Below are 22,183 nucleotides of genomic sequence, written 5' to 3' on the forward strand. Positions count from 1 at the left end.
GGTCCTGCCCTTGTTCGACGTCCCAAAATACAACACCTCACACTTTTCTGCATTAAATTCCATCAACCATTCCTCTGCCCACCTGGCCAATCGATCCAGATCCTGCTGCAATCTTTCACAACCATCTTCACTATCTGCAAAACCACTCACTTTTGTATTATCAGCAACTTGCTACTCTTAGAAACAAAAAAACATAGAAATTAGGTGCAGGAGGAGGCCATTTGGCCCTTCGAACCAGCAGTGCCATTCATGGCTGATCATCCACAATCAGTAACCTGTGCCTGCCTCCCCATATCCCTTGATTCCACTAGCCCCTAGAACTCTTTTAAATTCATCCAGTGAATTGTCCTCCACTGCATTCTGTGGCAGAGAATTCCATAAATTCACAACTCTCTGGGTGAAAATGGTTCTTCTCGCCTCAGTTTTAAATGGCCTCCCATTTATTCTCAAAATGTGGCCCCTGGTTTTGGACTCCCCCAACATTGGGAACATTTTTACTGCATCTAGCTTGTTCACTCCTTTAATAATTTTATATGTCTCTATAAGATCACCTCTGATCTTTCTAAACTCCAGCGAATACAAGCCCAGTCTTTTCGATCTTTCCTCATATCCCACTCACTCAACCTGTCCAGGTCACCCTGCAACCTCCTAACATCCTCTTCGCAGTTCACACTGCCACCTAGCTTTGTGTCATCTGCAAACCTGCTAGTGTTACTTCTAATTCCTTTATCCAAATCATTAATATATATATGGTAATTAGTTGCGGCCCCAACACCGAGCCTTGCGGCACTCCACTCGCCACTGCCTGCCATTCTGAAAAGGACCCGTTTACGCCTACTCTTTGCTTCTTGTCTGTCAACCAATTCTCTATCCATGTCAACACTCTACCCCCAATACCAAGTGCTCTAATTTTAGTCACCAATCTCCTGTGTGAGACCTTATCAAAGGCTTTCTGAAAGTCTAAATACACTACATCCATTTTACTTGTCACATCCTCAAAACATTCCAGAAGATTAGTCAAGAATGATTTCCCTTTCATAAGTCCATGCTGACTTGGACTTATCCTTTTACTGCTATCCAAATGCACCGTTATTACCTCTTTAATAATTGCCTCCAGCATCTTCCCCACCACCGATGCCAGGCTGACTGCTCTGTAATTCCCCATTTTCTCTCACTTCTCTCTTGAAAAGTGGGATAACATTAGCTATCCTCCAATCCACAGGAACTGATCCTGAATCTATTGAACATTGGGAAATGATTACCAATGCGTCCACTATTTCTCGATGCACCCCCCTGAGTACCCTGGGATGCAGACCATCAGGCCCAGGGGATTTATCAACCTTCAGTCCCATCAGTCTATCCATTACTATTTATTGCCTAATGCAAATTTCTTTCAGTTCCTCTATTGGTGCCCTGGACAACAGCCAAAACAGTACATGACAGCACAACACTTTTAGGCCCACCTTACTCACCATTGTCCTGGGATTTAAATAAATGGGGGTTTTTTTTTAATCAATTTTTAATCTTTCAAAATCACTTTTTAATCTTTCAAAATCACTTTTTAATCTTTCAAAATCACTTTTCCATCTCCCTTTGGCCGTCACCCACGTATGGCGTCACAATGGGACACCCGGGTGATGGCCAATGATGGATGCGCAGTTTTATATACCCGTGCCTGCGCAGTTGGGTCCCGTTCATCGTCTTCGCGTCGCCCGAATGGAGGGAGTTGTGTTACGATGGCTGAACTGGCGAGAGTTCACTGCCAGCCGATTGCGCGCTTTCAATGCATTTCCAATACTTGCGCAGAACCCAAAAGGTGAGGAAGAGGGGGAGGGGGGAGTGGGGGAGTGGGAAGGGAGTGAGGGTTGGGGGAAGGGGTGGGGAAGTGGGGATGGGGAGGGGGGGTGAAAGGTGGGGGGAGGGGAAGGGCGGGTGTGGGGGGAGTGGGGATGGGGGAGGGGGGAGCGGAGTGGGGGAGGGCAATAGGGGAGGGGAGAGTGGGAGGGAAGGGGAAGGTGCTAGACCAATGCAGGAGATGTTTTGGGGAGTTTTAAGAGGGCTTGAGGGGACGATGGTGTGGGTGGGTGGGGGGGAGGGTAGGAGGGGGAGATGAGTGGGGACGGAGTGGATGAGGGAGAAAGGGGCGATAAGAGAGGTTGAGGGGTGATGGAGTGGGTGAGTGTCAGTGAGCGGGGGGGGGGTGGAGTGGGAGAGGGGAGGGTGTTAGACCAATGCAGGAGAGAGCTCTGGCTGAAGCGCCGGCGGCACTGGGCCGATGTGAGTGGCACCCTCTCTCCTTCCCTGTCTCTCCTTGCATGGCCAGTAGAGGCCCGCAGGGGAGATTTGGACCCAATGGGCCCACTTGGTCCAAGAAAGGGGAGGAAGGTCCAAATGAATCTGAGTGCAGGATGGAAATTGGTGGTGAAGTTAATGAAGCCCATGAGTTTTGCATTGGTGCAGGATATATAAACACATATATTTCTACACACATCTATCAATCTATCAACGGGAAGAAACTGCAGATGCTGGTTCACATCTCAAAGGTTCAAAGACTATTTTATTGTCATGTGTACCAATTAAGGTGCAGTGAAACTCGATTTACCAGTCATACAAAAAAAAAGCAACAAGATGCACAACCTTATAAAAGATAACATAAACCCACCACAGCGGATTCCCCACATTCCTCACTGTGAAGGAAGGCAAGAAAGTCTAAGCATCTTCACTCTTTATTCTCCCGCGGTCGGGGCAGTCGAACCATCTGCGCTTGGGGCGATCGAAGCTCCCGCAGCCGGCGATCGAAGCCCCCACGTCGGGGCGATCGAAGCCCCCACGTCGGGGCGATCGAAGCCCCCACGTCGGGGCGATCGAAGCTCCTGCGGCCTAGAGTTCCCAAAGTCGGTCCCTAACCAAAAGTCAAGCTCCACGATGTTAAAGTCCTCACTCAGGTGGTTGGACCCCCCGAGGTTGATCCCCAGCAAGAGGCCGCCAGCTCCTCAATGTTAGGCCGTAGTGTGGACGGAGATACAATACGGAAAAAGTCGCATCTCCGTCGAGCTAAAAGATGCAAACAAGTTTTCCCCTCCACCCCCCGCATAAAACGAAGCTAAAGAGCACTAAAAAACATACTAAAAACAACAAAGAAAAGTACGACAGATTGTTGGCGAGGCGGTGGACATCTATTTATCAAAACATGCAAACACACACACATCTATAGTCAGATAGATAGACACCAAATGCAGGCAGCGAAAAGGAATGGGTGACGTATCGGATGCTGGTTCTTCACATTGAACAACAGGGCAGAGGGAGTAACCGAGATAATGAATGAATGAATGAATGAATAAGTTTTATTGGCCAAGTATGTGCATATACAAGGATTGTGGAAATGCAAGAGATCAACCCCTCTGATAGATCAATGTGGGACATGGGGATGGGGGCGGGGCACACGTCAGGGGACGCTGCAGCCGGTTGGGGGGGGAGTGACCTGGTCATAGAGGCGGGCATATGGCGGGGGCGGGGCCTGAGGCGTGGGGAAGGAGCCGCACCTGGTGACGCGCGATGTGAGAACCTGGCCTGGGAGGCGTGGCCTAACGTCATGCCACGCGATGACGCATGTCTTCCCACCCCTAGTTACCGACACTTCCGGCGGCGCGGGCGAGCATCCCATAGCAACCGGTGACCAGTAGCAGTGAGCGCCTCCTCCTCCCTCCCGTCACTCTCCCCCACCCCTCAACCACCTTCCCCAACACCCTCCCCTCCCCTCCTCACCCACCCACCCACTCCCCTCACCCTTCCCCACCCTCACCCCACGCCCACCTCTCACCCCCTCACCCACCCACCCACTCCCCTCACCCTTCCCCACCCTCACCCCACGCCCACCTCTCACCCTTCCCCCTCACCACCGCACCTTCTCCCCACCCTTCCCCTTCCTACTCCTCCCCCACACCCTCCCCATCCTCTCCCTCTCTCCCTCACCCCCTCCCTCTCCCCATCACTTCCCCCTCAGCCTCTCCCTCACCACCGCATCCTCCCCCTCGCTCACCACCTACACCACTCCCCCTCCCCCTGCCCCTCACCTAACCCAACCCCCCACACTCCCACTCCCCTCACCTCCCACCCACCCCTCCCCATCCTCACACCGAAACCTCAACCTCCCCCTCCCTCTCCCCACCCTCCCTCTCCCCACCCTCCCTCCGACCCACTCCCCCTCCCACACTCCCTTCCCCTCCTCCCCACCCCTGCCCCTCACCTAACTCAACCCCCCACTCCCACTCCTCCCCCTCCCCCTCTCCCACCCAACCCCACCCCCTCCCCATCCTCACACCACCTCAACCTCCTCTCCCCACTTTCCTCTTTCCAACTCCTTTTGTCCCTCCATCCACCTCTCTCCCTCACCCTCTCCCTATCTCTCTCCTTTCTCCTCTCATCCCTCCCTTTCTCCCTTCTCGCTCCCTTTCTTTTCCTCTCTTTCTTTCCCTCTCTTTCTCTCCCTCCCTTCCTCTCCCTCTCTTTCTTCCTTCCTCTCCCTCCACTTCATTTCCTTTCTCTCTCTCCCTTTCTCCGTTTCTCCATTCCCTCTCCCCCCCACACTCTCCCTCCAACCCTCTCCCCCCTTCCCCAGGTGACCAGTGACCAACATGGACTCCAACTACCTGCGGGAGGTGCTGGGCTCGGGGCTGACGGAGGGGCTGGCGGAGGTGGCTGAGCGGCGGCCCCTGGACCCCATCGACTACCTGGCCCACTGGCTGTACAAGTACAACGACAACCTGGAGCTGCAGAGACAGGTACACCACTCCCCCTCGTACTCCCACCCTCATCCCTCCCTACCCCACTCCCCCTTCCCCTCACCTTCCCCCTCCCCCTCACCACCCCTTCCTTCCTCTCCCCCTTGTCCCCCCCTTCTCCCTCACCTTCCCCCTCACCTTCCCCATCACCTATCCCACACGTTCCTCCCCCCCCCTCACTGATGCCATCTTCCCCCCATCTTTCTGTTTGCCCCCCGACCTCACCTAACCCCCCCCCCCCCTCCCTGAACTAACCCTGTGCTCTCTCTCCCTCCCCGCTGCTCCAGGACAAGGAGGCAGAGGCGGAGCTGGGCATGGAGATGGATGCCTACTTGAAGGAGCGGCTCATCCAGCAGCAGCTCGAGGAGGAGCTGGAGGAGATCCAACAGCAATACAAGGCCAAGCTGGTGAGTGGCCTTTCCTTCCATCCCCCCCACCCTGTGTCACAGGTTATGGGGAGAAGGCAGGAGAATGCAGTTAGGAGAGAGATAGATCAGCCATTATTGAATGGCAGAGTAGACTTGATTGGTCGAATGGCCTAATTCTATCACATGATCTTATGATCCTGCCTCAGCAGCCCCTCCCCACACTGCTCTCCCCTTCCACCCAGCTCCGCTCCCCGCCAACGAGGATGGTGCCTGGACATACAAGGATGTTGCCAGGACTCGAGGGCCTGAGCCTCCGATAGAGGTTGGGCAGGCTATCTTGAACCGGCCTTTATCATGCACTAAATGTTATATCTTTTCTCCTTCATCCGTACACTGTGGACGGCTTGATTTTAATCATGTATATTCTTTCCGCTGACTGGATAGCAATCGATAAACAAAAAGCTTTTTACCATACCTGGGTACACGAGACAATAATAAACTAAACTGAACTAAACTTTGGCCTTTATACACCCATCTGCCAAGCAAACTGCGCCCTTTCCCAACTTGTATCCACCTATCACTTGCGAGGCTTTGTGTCCCGTTCCCTCCTCTCTTCCATCTTTCTCACTACTATCTTTTGGATCTCAATCGGATGGGCAGGTGGGCTGAGGAATGTTTGATGGAATTTAATATAGTGAAATGTGAGGTGTTGCCTTTTGAGACATCTAAATTGGGCAGAACCTACAGAGTGAATGGTAGGGATCTGGAGGGTGTTGTAGACTAGTGTGATCGAGGAGTACAGGTACATAGTTCCATGAAAGTGCCTTTCACAGGTAAGTAGGTAAGTAAAAGGCTTTCAGCACATTGGCCTTCATCAGTCAGAGTATTTTGTAATTGGAAGATCATGTTGCACTTGTATAAGACGTTGGTGATTCCACATTTAGAGTTTTGTGTGCAGTTCTGAGCACCATGTTATTTCATCATGTCAAGCTGAAAAGGGTGCAGAGAAGATTTACGAAGATGTTGCCAGGACTTAAGGGAGAGATTGGGCAGAAACATAGAAACATAGAAAATAGGTGCAGGAGGAGGCCATTCGGCCGTGCAAGCCAGCATGGCAGATCATCCACAATCAGTAACCCGTGCCTGCCTTCTCCCCATATCCCTTGATTTCACTAGCCCCTAGAACTCTATCTAACTCTCTTAAATTCATCCAGTGATTTGGGCTCCACTGCCCTCTGTGGCAGAGAATTCCACAAATTCAAAACTCTCTGGGTGAAAAAATTCCTTCTCACTTCAGTTTTAAATGGCCTCCCCTTTATTCTAAGACTGTGGCCCCTAGTTCTGGACTGTGACCATTTTTCCTGCATCTGGCTTGTCCAGTCCTTTTATAATTTTATATGTTTCTATAAGATCCCCTCTCATCTTTCTACACTCCAGTGAATACAAGCCTAGTCTTTTCAATCTTTCCTCATACTCCAGATGTGGTCTTACCAGGGCCCTTTACAACTGTAGAAGAACCTCTTTACTCCTGTACTGAAATCCTCTCGTTATGAAGGCCATTAGCTTTCTTCACTGCCTGCTGTACCTACACTCCAACTTTCAGTGACTGGTGTGCAAGGACACCCAGATCTCACTGCACTTCCCCCTTACCTAACCTGACACCATTGAGATAATGATCTGCCTCCTTGTTTCTGCCACCAAAGTGCATAACCTCACATTTATCTACATTATACTGCATCTGCCCACTCACTTAACCTGTCCAGGTTACCCTGCAACCTCCTAACATCCTCTTCACAGTTCACACCACCACCCAGCTTTGTGTCATCTGCAAACTTGCTAGTGTTATTTCTAATTCCCTCATCCAAATCATTAATACATATGGCAAATAGTTAAGCTGGGACTTTATTCCTTGGTTGGCAGGGGAATGAGGGGTGATCCTATCGAGGAGCATGAGAGGAATAGATCAGGTAGCCACACAGAGACTTTTACCCCAGGGTAGGGAGATCTTTGTATTGATCCTTGGAGCGCGGGACATGAGGGGTGATGTATGTAGGAAGGATCTGCAGATGGTGGTTAAAACCGATGATAGACACAAAATGCTGGAGTAACTCAGCGGGACATGAGGGGTGATGTGTGTAGGGAGGATCTGCAGATGGTGGTTAAAACCGTTGATAGGCACAAAATGCTGGAGTAACTCAGCGGGACATGAGGGGTGATGTGTGTAGGGAGGATCTGCAGATGGTGGTTAAAACCGATGATAGACACAAAATGCTGGAGTAACTCAGCGGGACATGAGGGGTGATGTGTGTAGGGAGGATCTACAGATGGTGGTTAAAACCGATGATAGACACAAAATGCTGGAGTAACTCAGCGGGACATGAGGGGTGATGTGTGTAGGGAGGATCTACAGATGGTTGTTAACACCGACGATAGACACAAGATAGAAACATAGAAAATAGGTGCAGGAGTAGGCCATTTGGCCCTTCGAGTCTGCACTGCCATTCAATATGATCATGGCTGATCATCCAACTCAATATCCTGTACCTGCCTTCTCTCCATACCCCCTGATCCCTTTAGCCACAAGGGCCACATCTAACTCCCTCTTAAATATAGCCAATGACCTGGCCTCAACTACCCTCTATGGCAGAGAATTCCGCAGATTCACCACTCTGTGTGAAAAAATGCTGGAGTAACTCAGTAGGACGCAGCATCTCCGGAGAGAAGTTTCGTGTCGAGGACTTTCATCAGACTGATTGAGATGTACAAAATCATGAGAGGAATAGATCGGGTAGACGCAGAGTCCCGAGGGTGGGGAAATCTTGATATTTCTTCCTTGGAACTCAGAAGCACGAGTTTGAGTTCAGTTTTCAGTTCAGTTTATTATTGCCACGTGTACAGAGGTACAGTGAAAAGCTTTTTGTCGCGTGCTGACCAGTCAGCGGGAATACAATAGATGATTAAAACCAGGCTGTTCACAGTGTAGGATAAAAGGTCTGAAGAAAGGAGCGAGAGAGAAAACGGGGAATTGTGAACAGTTAGCCTGACATGGGGAGGATGGTGGGGAGGATGGTGGAATCAATTATTAAAGAAGTACTAATGGTATATTTGGATAGCAGTAAAAGGATTGGTCCAAGTCAGCATGGATTTATGAAGGGGACTTCCTGCTTGACTAATCTTCTGGAACTTTTTGAGGATGTGACAAGTAAAATGGATGAAGGAGAGCCAGTGGATGTTGTATATCTGTACTTTCAGAATGCCTTTGATAAGGTCCCACACAGGAGATTAGTGGACAGAATTAGAGCACATGGTATTGGGGGTAGGGTATTGACATGGATAGAGGAAACAAAGAGTAGAAATAAACGGGTCACTGTCAGAATGGCAGGCAATGGCGAGTGGAGTGCCGCAAGGCTCGGTGCTGGGGCCGCAACTATTTACAATATATATTAATGATTTGAATGATGGAATTAAAAGTAACACTAGAAAATTTGCAGATGACATAAAGCTGGATGGCAGTGTGAACTGCGAAGAGGATGTTAGGAGGTTGCAGGGTGACTTGGACAGGTTGAGTGATTGGACAGATGCAGTATAATGTAGTTAAATGTGAGGTTATCCACTTTGGCAGCAAGAACAAGGAGGCAGGTTATTATCTCAATGGTGTCAGATTAGGAAAAAGGGAAGTATAACAAGACCTGGGTGTCCTTGTACACCAGTCACTGAAAGTAAACATGCAGGTTCAGCAGGCAGTGAAGAAAGCTAAAGGAATGTTGGCCTTCATAACTAGAGGATTTGAATATAGGAGTAAAGAGGTCCTTCTGCAGTTGTACAGAGCCCTGGTAAGACCACATCTGGAGTATTGGGTGCAGTTTTGGTCTCCTAATTTGAGCAGTGGCAGTTGCTATTGAGGCAGTGGACCGTAGGTTCCCGAGGTTAATCCCCGGGATGGCGGGACTGTCATATGAGGAAAGAATGGAAAGAGTGGGCTTGTATTCACTGGAGTTTTAAAGGATGAGAGGGGATCTTATAGAAACGTATAAAATTATAAAAGGACCGGACAAGCTAGATGCTGGAAAAATGTTCCCAATATTGGGGGAGTCCAGAACCAGGGGCCATAGTCTAAGAATAAAGTGGGGGGGGGGGGGGGGGGGGGGCATTTAAAACTGAGATGAGGAAAAACTTTTTCACCCAGAGAGTTGTGAATTTGTGGAATTCTCTGCCACAGAAGGCATTAGAGGCCAATTCACTGGATAAATTTAAAAGAGAGTTAGATGGAGCTCTAGGGGCTATCAAGAGATATGGGGAAAAGGCAGGCATGGGTTACTGATTGTGGATGAGCAGCCATGATCACAATGAATGGCGGTGCTGGCTCCAGCACCTATTTTCTATGTTTCTTCTTTGTTTCTACTTAGCTCTTAGGGCTAAAGGAATTAAGGGATATGGGGAACAAACAGGAACAGGGTATTGATTTTAGATAATCATATTGAATGGCATTGATAATCATATCAAAGGCCAAATGACCTTCCTTTTTCGCCTATTTTTGATGTTTCTATGTTTCTAAGAAGGGTCTCGACCCGAAACGCCACCCATTCCTTCTCACCAGAGATGCTGCCTGTCCCGCTGAGTTACTCCAGCATTTTGTGTCTACATTCGATTTAAAGCAGCATCTGCAGTTCTGTCGACAGGCTAAAGGGAATGTGAATAATGTTTAGTGCAAGATAAAGTCCAGTAAATTCCAAACAAAGATAGTCCAAGGGCCTCCAATGAGGTAGATAGTAGCTCAGGACTGCTCTCTAGTTGTTGGTAGGGTGGTTCTGTTGACTAATGATGGGTGACCTTATAGAGACGTACAAAATCGTGAAAGGAATTGGGCGGCATAGTAGCGCAGCAGTCGAGTTGCTGCCTTACAGCGCCAGAGACGCAGGTTACAGTTTGTACGTTCTCCCTGTGACCGTGTGGAATTTATCTGCGTGCTTCGCTGTAGCATCACTGATTATCAATGATTTGGTGAGTCCAGTAATGGCGTTTTAAAACTTTTTATTCAAGCACGGCATCAGAGCAAAGCCTTACAATTTCTGCAGAGCTTAACTAAAAACTGAACTATGGAACTGTAACTAAAGGACAGAAGACTGAACATGACGAGCGAGACACAGACGAGAGACACTGGACCAACACTTTTACAGAACAGACCGCAGAAGACACTGCTGATAAGCTTTCTTATCCTCACAGGGTGATTGGCGCCCTTTGAATACAGCAGTCCAGGGTGAAAACTGCAGTGGTTACATTGCTCTGCAGTCGGCTGACACCATACTGAACTTCAGACACATAGCTTTTGCAACCCCGTCTTGTCAGCAACATTATTCCTGGAAAGGTCACTCCTTGTAATGTACAAGATCGCACATCCGGTTTCCTCCCACAATACAAAGATGTGCAGGTTTGCAGGATAATTGGTTTTGGTAAAAATTGTAAACTGCTGAACAGCGATCCCCCGTAGATTAGCACCAGCCTACATACTAGGACTACATACTACTGTGAATTGTCAAAGGGTCATGTAGTGATAGGGTCTTACTATGTGGAAACAGCCCTTCAACCTAAATTGCCCACACCAATGAACAGGTCCCACTCTTACACTCTTCCCACCTGCCTGCTTTTGGCCCTTATCTGTCAAAAGCTGTCCAACCCATGTGCCTGTCTAAATGTGTCTTAAATGTTGCAATGGTACCTGCCACAAAGACCTCCTCTAGCAGCTTGTGTAGCAAAATAACTGCAGATGCTGGTACAAATCGAAGGTATCACAAAGTGCTGGAGTAACTCAGCAGGTCAGGCAGCATCTAGGAGAGAGGGAATGGGTGACTTTTTGTGTCGAGACCCTTCTGCAGACTGATGTCAGGGGGGCGGAACAAAGAAAGGATATAGGTGGAGACAGGAAGACAGTGGGAGAACTGGGAAGGGGGAGGGGGGCAAGAGAGGGACAGAGGAACTATCTAAAGTTGGAGAAGTCAATGTTCATACCACTGGGCTACAAGCTGCCCAAGCGAAATATGAGGTGCTGTTCCTCCAATTTCCGGTTGGCCTCACTATGGCACTGGAGGAGGCCCATGACAGAAAGGTCAGACTGGGAGGGGAGGGGGAGTTGAAGTGCTCAGCCACCGGGAGATCAGGTTGGTTAAGATGGACTGAGCGAAGGTGTTGAGCGAAACGATCGCCGAGCCTACGTTTGGCCTCGCCGATGTAGAGAAGTTGACATCTAGAGCAGCGGATACAATAGATGAGGTTGGAGGAGGTGCAGGTGAACCTCTGTCTCACCTGGAAAGACTGTTTGGGTCTTGGATTAAGTTGAGCGGGGAGGTAAAGGGACAGGTGCTGCATCTCCTACGGTTGCAGTGGAAAGTGCCCGGGGAGGGAGTGGTTTGGGTAGGAAGGGACGAGTGGACCAGGGAGTTATGGAGGGAACGGTCTATGCGGAACGCAGAAAGGGGAGGAGATGGGAAGATGTAGCCAGTAATGGGGTCCCGTTGGAGGTGATGGAAATGTTGGAGGATTAAATGTTTGAATGTTCAGTCTGAAGAAGGGTCTCGTCCCGAAACGTCACCCATACCTTCTCTCCCGAGATGCTGCCTGACCTGCTGAGTTACCCCAGCATTTTGTGAATAAATACCTTCGATTTGTACCAGCATCTGCAGTTATTTTCTTATAGGATTAAATGTTGGATACGCTGGCTGATGGGGTGGAAGGTGAGGACAAGGGGGATTCTGTCCTCCCCACCTACGTCCAAGACACCTCACATGCTCTCTATCTCCTCGATAACTTCCGGTTTCCAGGCCCCCACTCCCTCATCTTTACCATGGATGTACAGTCACTCTACACTTCCATCCCCCACAAGGATGGTCGTGAAACCCTCCGTTCCTTCCTCGACCATAGAACCAGCCAATCCCCATCTACTAACACTCTCCTCCGCCTCCACTACATTGACAACTGCACTGGTGCTACCTCCTGCACCCATGCAGAACTCACTGACTTCATACATTTCACCTCCAATTTCCATCCTGCTTTTAAATATACTTGGACCATCTCCGACATCTCCCTACCGTTTCTGGATCTCACCATCTCCATCACAGGAGACAGACTAGTGACTGACATCTACCACAAACCCACTGACTCCCACAGCTATCTGGACTACACCTCTTCCCACCTTGACACTTGCAAAAAGTCTATCCCCTACTCCCAATTCCTCCGTCTACGCCGCATCTGCGACCGGGATGAGGTGTTTCACACTAGGGCATCAGAGATGTCCTCATTCTTCAGGAAACGGGGCTTCCCCTCTTCCATTATAGATGAGGCTCTCACTAGTGCCTCCTCTATATCCCGCAGCTCCGCTCCTGCTCCCCCTCCCCCCATTCGTAACAAGGACAGAATCCCCCTCGTTCTCACCTTCCACCCCACCAGCCAGCGTATCCAACAAATCATCCTCCAACATTTCCGTCACCTCCAACGGGACCCCACTACTGGCCACATCGTCCCATCCCCTCCCCTTTCTGCGTTCCGCAGAGACCATTCCCTCCATAACTCCCTGGTCCACTCGTCCCTTCCTACCCAAACCACCCCATCCCCGGGCACTTTCCCCTGCAACCGCAGGAGATGCAACACCTGTCCCTTTACCTCCCCCCTCAACTCCATCCAAGGACCCAAACAGTCTTTCCAGGTGAGACAAGAGGTTCACCTGCACCTCCTCCAACCTCATCTATTGCATCCGCTGCTCTAGATGTCAACTTCTTTACATCGGCAAAACCAAATGCAGGCTCAGCGATCGTTTCACACAACACCTTCGCTCAGTCCGCCTTAACCAACCTAATCTCCCGGTGGCTGAGCACTTCAACTCCCCCTCCCACTCCCAGTCTGACCTTTCTGTCATGGGCCTCCTCCAGTGCCATAGTGAGGCCCACCGGAAATTGGAGGAACAGCACCTCATATTTCGCCTGTTCAGCCTGCGGTATGAACACTGATTTCTCCAACTTTAGATAGTTCCTCTGTCCCTCTCTTCCCCTCCCCCTTCCCAGATCTCCCTCTATCTTCCTGTCTCCACCTATATCCTTCCTTTGTCCCGCCCCCCTGACATCAGTCTGAAGAAGGGTCTCGACCCGAAACGTCACCCATTCCTTCTCTCCCGCCTGACCTGCTAAGATACTCCAGCATTTTGTGAATAAATACCCCCAATGCACAATGTAATTTGAAGGACGTGTTAAAGTTCGTTTCCGACCTGGGCCGATTCACCCCTCTTTACACAACCTGGTGATTCCGGATTCCTCCGGAGACACCATATCAATGCCCAGCTTCGTGAAAACACCTGATCAGCACAGCCAGCAGCAGGCCAGAACCCCTGGCCTCAAGCGCTCCTCAAGCCGCCATACATTTCTCGGCCTTTTCTCTATCTTCTTCTGACTCGACTTCTCTTTGTCTATCTGGGGGAGGGGCTATAGCCTCCACGCACACAGATTTTACCAGGGCTACATGCAGCTGCTACTGCGGCTTCCAATATTACCCTGCACCAACCGGTGGCAGTATAGAAACATAGAAAATAGGTGCAGGAGGAGGCCATTTGGCCCTGCGAGCCAGCACCGCCATTCATTGTGATCATGGCTGATCATCTACAATCAGTAACCTGTGCCCAACTTCTCCCCATATCCCTTGACTCCACTAGTCCCAAGAGATCTATCTAACTCGCTCTTAATTCATCCAGTGATTTGGCCTCCACTGCCCTCTGTGGCAGAGAATTCCATAAATTCACAACTCTCTGGGTAAAAAAAATCCTTCTCACCTCAGTTTTAAATGGCCTCCATCTTTATTCTAAGTCTGTGGCCCCTGGTTCTGGACTCCCCCAACATTGGGAACATTTTTCCTGCATCTAGCTTGTCCAGTCCTTTTATAATTTCATATGCCTCTCTAAGATCCCCTCTCATCCTTCTAAACTCCAGTGAATACAAGCCTCGACTTTTCATTCTTTCCTCATATGACAGTCCCGCCATCCCAGGGATCAATCTTGTGAACCTACACTGCACTGCCTCAATTACAAGGATGTCCTTCCTCAAATTAGGAGACCAAAACTGTACACAATACTCCAGATGTGGTCTTACCAGGGCCCTATACAACTGCAGAAGAACCTCTTTGCTCCTATACTGAAATCCTCTCGTTATGAAGGCTAATGAAGGCATTAGCTTTCTTCACTGCCTGCTGTACCTACATGCCAACTTTCAGTGTACAAGGACACCCACCCCCTTACCTAACCTGACACCATTCAGATAATAATCTGCCTCCTTGTACAAAAGTGGATAACCTCACATTTATCTGCATTATACTGCATCTGCATACATTTGCCCACTCACTCAACCTGTCCAGGTCATCCTTCAACCTCCTAACATCCTCTTCGCAGTTCACACTGCCACCCAGCTTTGTGTCATCTGCAAACTTGCTAGTGTTACTTCTAATTCCTTCATCCAAATCATTAATATATATGGTAAATTTTTGCGGCACTCCACTGCCTGCCATTCTGAAAAGGAGCCGTTTACTCCTACTCTTTGCTTCCTGTCTGCCAACCAATTCTATATCCATGTCAACACCCAACCCCCAATACCATGTGCTCTAATTTTGCTCACCAATCTCCCGTGTGGGACCTTATCAAAGGCTTTCTGAAAGTCTAGATGCACTACATCAACTGGCTCCCCTTCATCCATTTTACTTGTCACATCATCAAAAAATTCCAGAAGATTAGTCAAGCACGATGTCCCTTTCATAAATCCATGCTGACTTGGACTTATCCTTTTACTGCTATCCAAATGCACCATTATTACCTCTTTAATAATTGACTCCCCCACCACTGATGACAGGCTAATGGTCTGCAATTCCCCGTTTTCTCTCTCGCTCCTTTGTTGAAAAGTGGGATAACATTAGCTATCCTCCAATCCAGAGGAACTGATCCTGAATCCATTGAACATTGGAAAATGATCATCAATGCGTCCACTATTTCTAGATCCACCTCCCTGAGTACCCTGGGCTGCAGACCATCAGGCCCTGGGGATTTATCAACCTTCAGTTCCATCAGTCTACCCAATACTATTTCTCGCTTTATGCAAATTTCTTTGAGTTCCTCTATCCCCCTAGATCCTCTGTCCTCTAGTACATCTGGGAGATTGTTTGTGTATTCCTTAGTGAAGACAGATCCGAAGTACCTGCTCAACTCTTCTGCCATTTCCTTGTTACCCATAATAATTTCACCCATGTCTGCCTTCAAGAGACCCACATTTGTCTTTGCTAATCTTTTTCTCTTAACATATCTAAAGAAGGTTTTACTGTCCTTCTTTATATTCTTGGCCAGCTTCCCCTCATACTTCATTTTTTTAGCCCGTATTGCCCGTTTTGTTACCTTCTGTTGTTCTTTGAAAGTTTCCCAATCCTCTGGCTTCCTGCTACTCTGTGCTGTGTTATACATCTTTTCTTTTAGTTTTATTCCATCCCTAACTTCCCTTGTCAGCCACGGTTGCCTCCTACTCCCCTTAGAATCTTTCTTTTGCTTTGGACGATACTGCATCTTCCGGATTATGCCCAGAAATTCCTGCCATTGCTGTTCCACCATCATTCCTGCAAGGATCCTTTTCCAGTCGACCTTGGCCAGACTTGGCCAGCTTCTCTCTCGTGCCTTCAAGCCTTCATCCCTTTGTTCAACTGCAACACTGACACTTCCGATTTAACCTTCTCCCTCTCAAATTGCAGATTAAAACTAATCATATTATGATCACTACCTCCAATTGGTTCCTTTACCTCGAGTTCTCTTGTCAAATCTGGTTCATTGGACAACACTAATTCCAGAATTGCCTTTTCTCTAGTAGGCTCCATTACAAGCTGCTCTAAGAATCCATCTCGGAGGCACTCTATAAACTCTCTTTCTTGGGGTACAGAACCAACATGATTTTCCCAGTCTACCTGCATATTGAAATCCCCCATCAGCACAGTGGCATTACCTTTGTTACATGCCTGTTTTAACTCCAGCTGCAACTTACACCCTACATCCGGGCTACTATTTGGGGGTCTGTAGATAATTCCAATTAGTGTCTTCTTACCTTTACAATTCCTCAAATCTATCCACAGTGCCTCTACCTCGTCAGTCCCCAAGTCCCCCTCGCAAGGGACTGAATTTCGACTCTCGGCAACAGAGCTACCCCACTTCCTCTGCCCACCTGCCTCTCCTTTCTCTAGGATGTATAACCCTGAATATTAAGTTCCCAGGTCCGATCCTCCTGCAGCCACGTCTCTGTAATCCCCACAATGTCATATCTACCAATCTCTAACTGAGCCTCAAGCTCATCTACTTTACTTCTTATACTTCGCGCATTCATATACAATACTTTTAATTCCTTACTCATTCCACCTTTCACATCGATTCCTATTATACTTGGCCATACTCTCCTATCCCTTTGTCAGCTTTCTTTCCTGTTAATTCTGGGGACATTAACTATCCCTTTACTCTCTTTCCCTTTAAATCCATCCTTGACTATCCCATTTGACACCCCCCCCCCCCCAGCCCCAGCAGATACAACACCAACAACAGCAGCAGGTACAGCTAAAGGTAGAGCACTAGATACAGCACCAGTTACAGCACCAGGTAGAGCACTATATTTAAAGTACTAGGTACAGCATTAGGTACAGCACTAGTCCAGAACCAGGGGCCACAGTCTTAGAATAAATGGGAGGCCATTTAAAGCTGAGGTGATAAGGAACTTTTTCACGCAGAGTGTTGTGAATTTGTGGAATTCTCTGCCACAGAGGGGAATGGAGGCCAAATCACTGGATGGATTTAAGAGAGAGTTAGATAGAGCTCTAGGGATTAGTCGAATCAAGAGATATGGGGAGAAGTTGGGCACAGGTTCCGGATTGTGGATGATCAGCCATGATCACAATGAATGGCGGTGCTGGCTCGAAGGGCTGAATTGCCTCCTCCTGCACCTATTTTCTATGTTTCTATTTAGTTTAAAACCACCCGTTTGCAGTGGCAAACCTGCCTGCCGGAATGCTGGTCCCTCACTCATTGTGTTGCAGCCCTGCTTAACACAGGACAGACTAAATATTTGACTCAACCCGATTAGGCCGCTATGAAGTAACCCTCCTGAGCGTCCCATACCTTACCTTCCATCATTGCACCACAAATAATCCTTCAGCATTTCTTACAGAGCCGCCCGAACATCGCGAAGAACCACTTCATGACTGTGCATTGGCAAATGAGCTATTGACCACAGTCCGACAGGACCGACAGGACCGACAGGACCGACAGGACCGACAGGACCGACAGGACCGACAGGACCGACAGGACCGACAGGACCGACATGATACTTCTCACAAACAGACAGACTGCAATTGGTTTGTAGATGGATCCTCTCTGATCCCCGAAAATGGACACCGAACTCGGGCTTGCGATAATTGCAGACAACGGGGCCGGTTCTAAAACGCTCTCTGTGCCCAGCAGACAGAACTTTATGCTCTCACTAGGGCGTGCATTCTGGGCCAACAAAAGACACTTAACATCTATACCAATTCTCAATATGCCTTCGGCGTTGCCCACGATTTTGGAGAACTCTGGCTGCATAGAGGCTTTTTAACATCTTCCGGCACCCCTTTATGTGTCATATGTTACAGGGCCCAACTCTCACACATTGATTAGCCATTATTAAATGTCGTGCACACACACGAAGCACAGATGAGGTTTCTAAAGGAAATGCCCTCGCTGACGCTGCTGCCCGTGAGTCGGCCTCCCACTCCCTTAATATTGTCCCCTCTGAACAAAGAGTTTTGACAAACAGAACGGCTCTGCCATTAAGTTAATACAGGGGGACGCCTCTGGAAACAAGAGGGCTGTGCCATTGATACCCCAACGGGCCTCTGGCTCACCCCTCTTGGACAAGTTTATGTACCTGATGCATTCTTACCTGTACTGTTAACCTACACACACTCCCTTACTCATGCTGGAAAGGAGGGAATGGTAAGGATGACCAAAGAAACATGGTGGCACCCGAACATCCAGCAAGAGGCACTCAAGCAGGCCTCTGTGTGTGGGATAAGAGCGAAGATTGGTCAGGTCGGGTGTTATCCGTGGAAAAAATCTGAAAAATGGGACAGGCTTTGGAGAGAGAGTGGGGCACGAGGTGAGCTGTAGGTATCTGGACACACGCCGTTCTGACCTCCCCACTCCCGCCTGGTATAATAAAGACTTTACTGTTTTACCACTAACTTTGTTGCATTGTTGCTTGTCTAGAGAAAACAAGCGCTGTAAAAGGTCGTAAACAATTGGTAGTTATAAAACAACCGGTTAAGAAAAGAACTTTAACAGATGTGTGGGTAAATTGTCTACAATTGTCCCCCCATTTGCAACGTTACTGTACATCATTCAATGTGGTCTCCACAAACCAGGCAAGTCCCTCTGACGGGATATCTTCTGGGGGTCCTCACCCTCCCAGGGATCGTCCTTCCTCCTCCCCAACCCCAACGTCCCATCGCTCCATGCACTGACAGTGCTATCTATCTATCTCTCGCTACCCGCCCTCCCTCCTTCTCTCCCTCCCTCATTCCTTCCTTCCTTCGCTAGCTCCTTCCCTCCCCTCCCCTCCCCTCCTTCCTTCGCTCGCTCGCTCGCTCCCTCCCTCCCTCCCTCTCTCCCTTAGCTGACCGAGGAGGCCGCTGCCGGGGACCAGCCCAGCTCCAGGCCGAGCACTCCCAAAGAAATTGCGGGCGCTGAATGGACGTCCGTGGTGAGTGAGTGAAAGGGAGAGTGGGGATAACCCTCTCCACCCCCTCCTGTCCTAACCCTCACCCTCTCTCACCATCCCTCTCTCTAGCCTTCCCTCTCTCTAGCCTTCCCCCTCTCTCGTCTTCGTCCTCTTGCTCACCTTCTCCCTTCCTCTCTCTCTCCCTCCTTCTCCACCTCCCTCTCCCTCCCTCTTCCCCTCACTCACTCTCGCCCTCCCTTCTCTCTTCCTCTTGCCCTCCATCTTCCACTCTCCCACACCCCCTCCCTCGTCCCCATCCCCTCCCTCGCCCCCTCCCTCGCCCCCACCCCCTCCCTCGTCCCCACCCCCTCCCTCGCCCCCACCCCCTCCCTCGCCCCCACCCCCTCCCTCGCCCCCACCCCCTCCCTCGTCCCCACCCCCTCCCTCGCCCCCACCCCCTCCCTCGTCCCCACCCCCTCCCTCGCCCCCTCCCCCTCCCTCGCCCCACCCCCTCCCTCGCCCACACCCCTCCCTTGCCCCCACCCCCTCCCTCACCCCCACCCCCTCCCTTGCCTTCCCCCTCTCGCCCTACCCGCACTCTAATCCGCACTCACCCTCCCCCATTTCCCCCCCTCTCTCGCCCTCCCCCTCATGCCCTCTCCTCCCTCACCCTTCCCTCTCACACCCATGCCCTCCCCACCTCTCGCACCTCCCCCCACTCGCCTTCCCCCCGCTCCTGTTCCCCATCTGCCTCCCCCCTCATCTCTGCTGCCCCCTCCCTCTCACCCCCTCTCTCACCCCCTCTCTCACCCTCACTTCCTCCTTCCCTCTTGCACGCTCTCTCACCTTTTCTTGCCCACCCACCCACTCTCTGCCTTCCTCCCACTCAATCACCCTCCACCCTTGCCCTCCTCTCTCACCTACCCCTCTCACCCTCCCTCTCTCTTTCACCCTCTCTCCCCCTCCCTCCCTCATGCCCGCGCTCTCGCTCCCTCCCCTCCCCAACCCCAACCCCAACACCTTCCCCTCCTCCTCCCCCTCTCATTCCACCTCTCCCTTGCCTTCCCCCTCCATCTTCCATCCACCTCCCATCCTCCCCTCCCCTTTCCTCCCCTATCTCTCCCCCTCTCTCTGCCCCAATCTCTCTGTCAACTTCCGTCTCTCTCACCTTCCCTCTCTATCACCCTCACTATATTTCACCATCCCTCCCTCTCCCTCTCTCTCTCTCCCCGTCCCTCGCTGACTCCTCCCTGTGCTCTGCCCACTCAGGAGTCGGAGGCGTTGCATGCGAGCCCATCGAGTCTGGCACCCCCCATCTGGGAGGGGGAGCCCGATCTGGAGACTGTCACAGAGGAGGTGAGGAGAGGGGGGAGGGGAGCGGGGAGCACGAAGGGGAGAGAGAGGGATGGATAGAGAGGGGGATGGATAGAGAGAGGGGTAAGGGGAGGAGCAGACAAGAGATGGAAAGGGTGGAGGGGAGAGAGGAGGGGGTAGAGAAAGGTTTGTAGAAAGAGGGGTAAGATGAGGAGCGGACGAAAGATGAGGGCGATGGAGGGAGAGGGGAAAGAGAGACGGATCGAGAGGGGGAATAGAAGGGGAGGGGAGGGGGAGATAGAGGGAGGGATGATGTTGCGTGGGAGGTGGGGTAGAGGGGGGTAGGAGGAGAGGGAGGGAGGTGGGGAGAGGGTGGAAGGTGGGGGAGAGAGAGGGAGGTGGGGAGAGGGTGGAAGGTGGGAGGAGAGGGAGGGAGGTGGGGAGAGGGTGGAAGGTGGGGGAGAGAGAGGGTGGCGAGGGAAAGAGGAGAGAGGTGGAGGGGAGGGAAGTGGGGGATGTGGAGAGAGAGGGTGGAGAGGCACCCCATCTAATGTCAGCTCTCCCTCCCTCCCCAATCCCCCATCTCCCTCCCACTCCCCTCACCTTCCACTCTCTCCACCTCACTTCCCTCACTCTCCTCTCACCTTCCTCCCCTATCCCTGTCTCTACTTCTTTCTCTCCCCCTCTCCCTCTCTCTACCTCTTTCTCTCACCCTCCCTCTCCCCACTTCCTCATCCCCTCCCTCATCTCCCACTCCCTCTCCCCTGTATCCCCCTCCCTTTTCTCCCCATCTCTTCCTCCCTCATCTCCCCCACCTCCTCCTCTGTCTCCCCATCACATTGTCTCCCCCCACCTCCATCCCTCCTGCTCCCCCTGGTCTAATACCCCCTCCCCTCTTCCCACAGCATTAGGAAGCTCCGGACATTGGAACAGGGAAATCGCGTGGAAAGTCGCAAGGCGAAGGAGGAGGGATAGAAGTATCCGGAAGCAGGGGGCGGACATTGCTGAGGCCAGGAGCCAAGCTCCACCCCCCGCTTCCTCACCCGTCGCCTCTCTCCCTCACCTCCCCACCCCTCACCTCCCCACCCTTAGCCTCACCTCCCACCCCTCACCTCCCCACCCCTCATCACCTCTCATCCCTCACCTCCCCACCCCTCACCTCTCACCTCAACCCCTCCCCACCCCAACCTCCAGAACCCTCACCTCCACACCCCAGGACATTAAAGGTAGATTTCGCCCCTTCACTCGTCTCCCCTCCCTTCTTCTGGCACACCGAGCCCACACCAACCATTGATCGCGTTCACACCAGTTTAGTTTTGTGAAACAGTGCAGAAATAGGACATTGGGACGACTGAGACGGAGCCAACCACTAATCACACATTCGCATGAGTTTAGCTGGGCGGCACGGTAGCGCAGCGGTAGAGTTGCTGCTTTACAGCGAATGCAGTGCCGGAGACTCAGGTTCGATCCTGACTACGGGTGCTGCACTGTAAGGAGTTTGTACGTTCTCCCCGTGACCTGCGTGGGTTTTCTCCGAGATCTTCGGTTTCCTCCCACACTCCAAAGACGTACAGGTATGTAGGTTAATTGGCTGGGTAAATGTAAAAAAAAATTAAAAAAATTGTCCCTAGTGGGTGTAGGATAGTGTTAATGTACGGGGATCGTTGGGCGGCACGGACTTGGTGGGCCGAAAAGGCCTGTTTCCGGCTGTATATATATGATATGATATGATATGATACATCACAGCATAGGCCCAACGAGTCCACGCCGACTAACGATCACGTCTTGTGTTTAGATACATCACAGAGATACATCACAGCATAGGCCCAACGAGTCCACACCGACTAACGATCACGTCTTGAGTTTAGATATTCAGCGTGGAAACAGGCCGTTCCACCGACTGAGTCCCTGCCGACAGTCGATCATTCGCACAAGTTTAGTTTAGAGATACAGCGTGGAAACAGGCACTTCCACCCAT

General features: G+C 50.8%; 1 protein-coding gene across 2 annotated transcripts; it reads left to right on the forward strand.

The window, feature by feature from the left end:
- Window positions 1-4,321: 4,321 nt before the first annotated feature.
- Window positions 4,322-21,437, forward strand: LOC144606700 (DPY30 domain-containing protein 1-like). 2 transcript variants are annotated; one of them, XM_078423009.1, is made up of 5 exons: window positions 4,322-4,781; window positions 5,069-5,188; window positions 18,847-18,933; window positions 20,161-20,247; window positions 21,111-21,437. In XM_078423009.1, exons 1-5 carry the CDS (start codon window positions 4,635-4,637, stop codon window positions 21,114-21,116), a joined length of 447 nt encoding a protein of 148 aa, XP_078279135.1. In that variant the 5' UTR covers window positions 4,322-4,634; the 3' UTR covers window positions 21,117-21,437. The 2 variants fall into 2 exon arrangements, with proteins under 2 accessions (XP_078279135.1, XP_078279136.1); XM_078423010.1 differs by lacking the exon at window positions 20,161-20,247 and having other exon boundaries at window positions 4,326-4,781.
- The last annotated feature ends 746 nt before the right edge of the window (window positions 21,438-22,183 follow it).

Source organism: Rhinoraja longicauda, chromosome 27 (genome assembly GCF_053455715.1).
Source record: "Rhinoraja longicauda isolate Sanriku21f chromosome 27, sRhiLon1.1, whole genome shotgun sequence".
Lineage (NCBI taxonomy): Eukaryota > Metazoa > Chordata > Chondrichthyes > Rajiformes > Arhynchobatidae > Rhinoraja > Rhinoraja longicauda.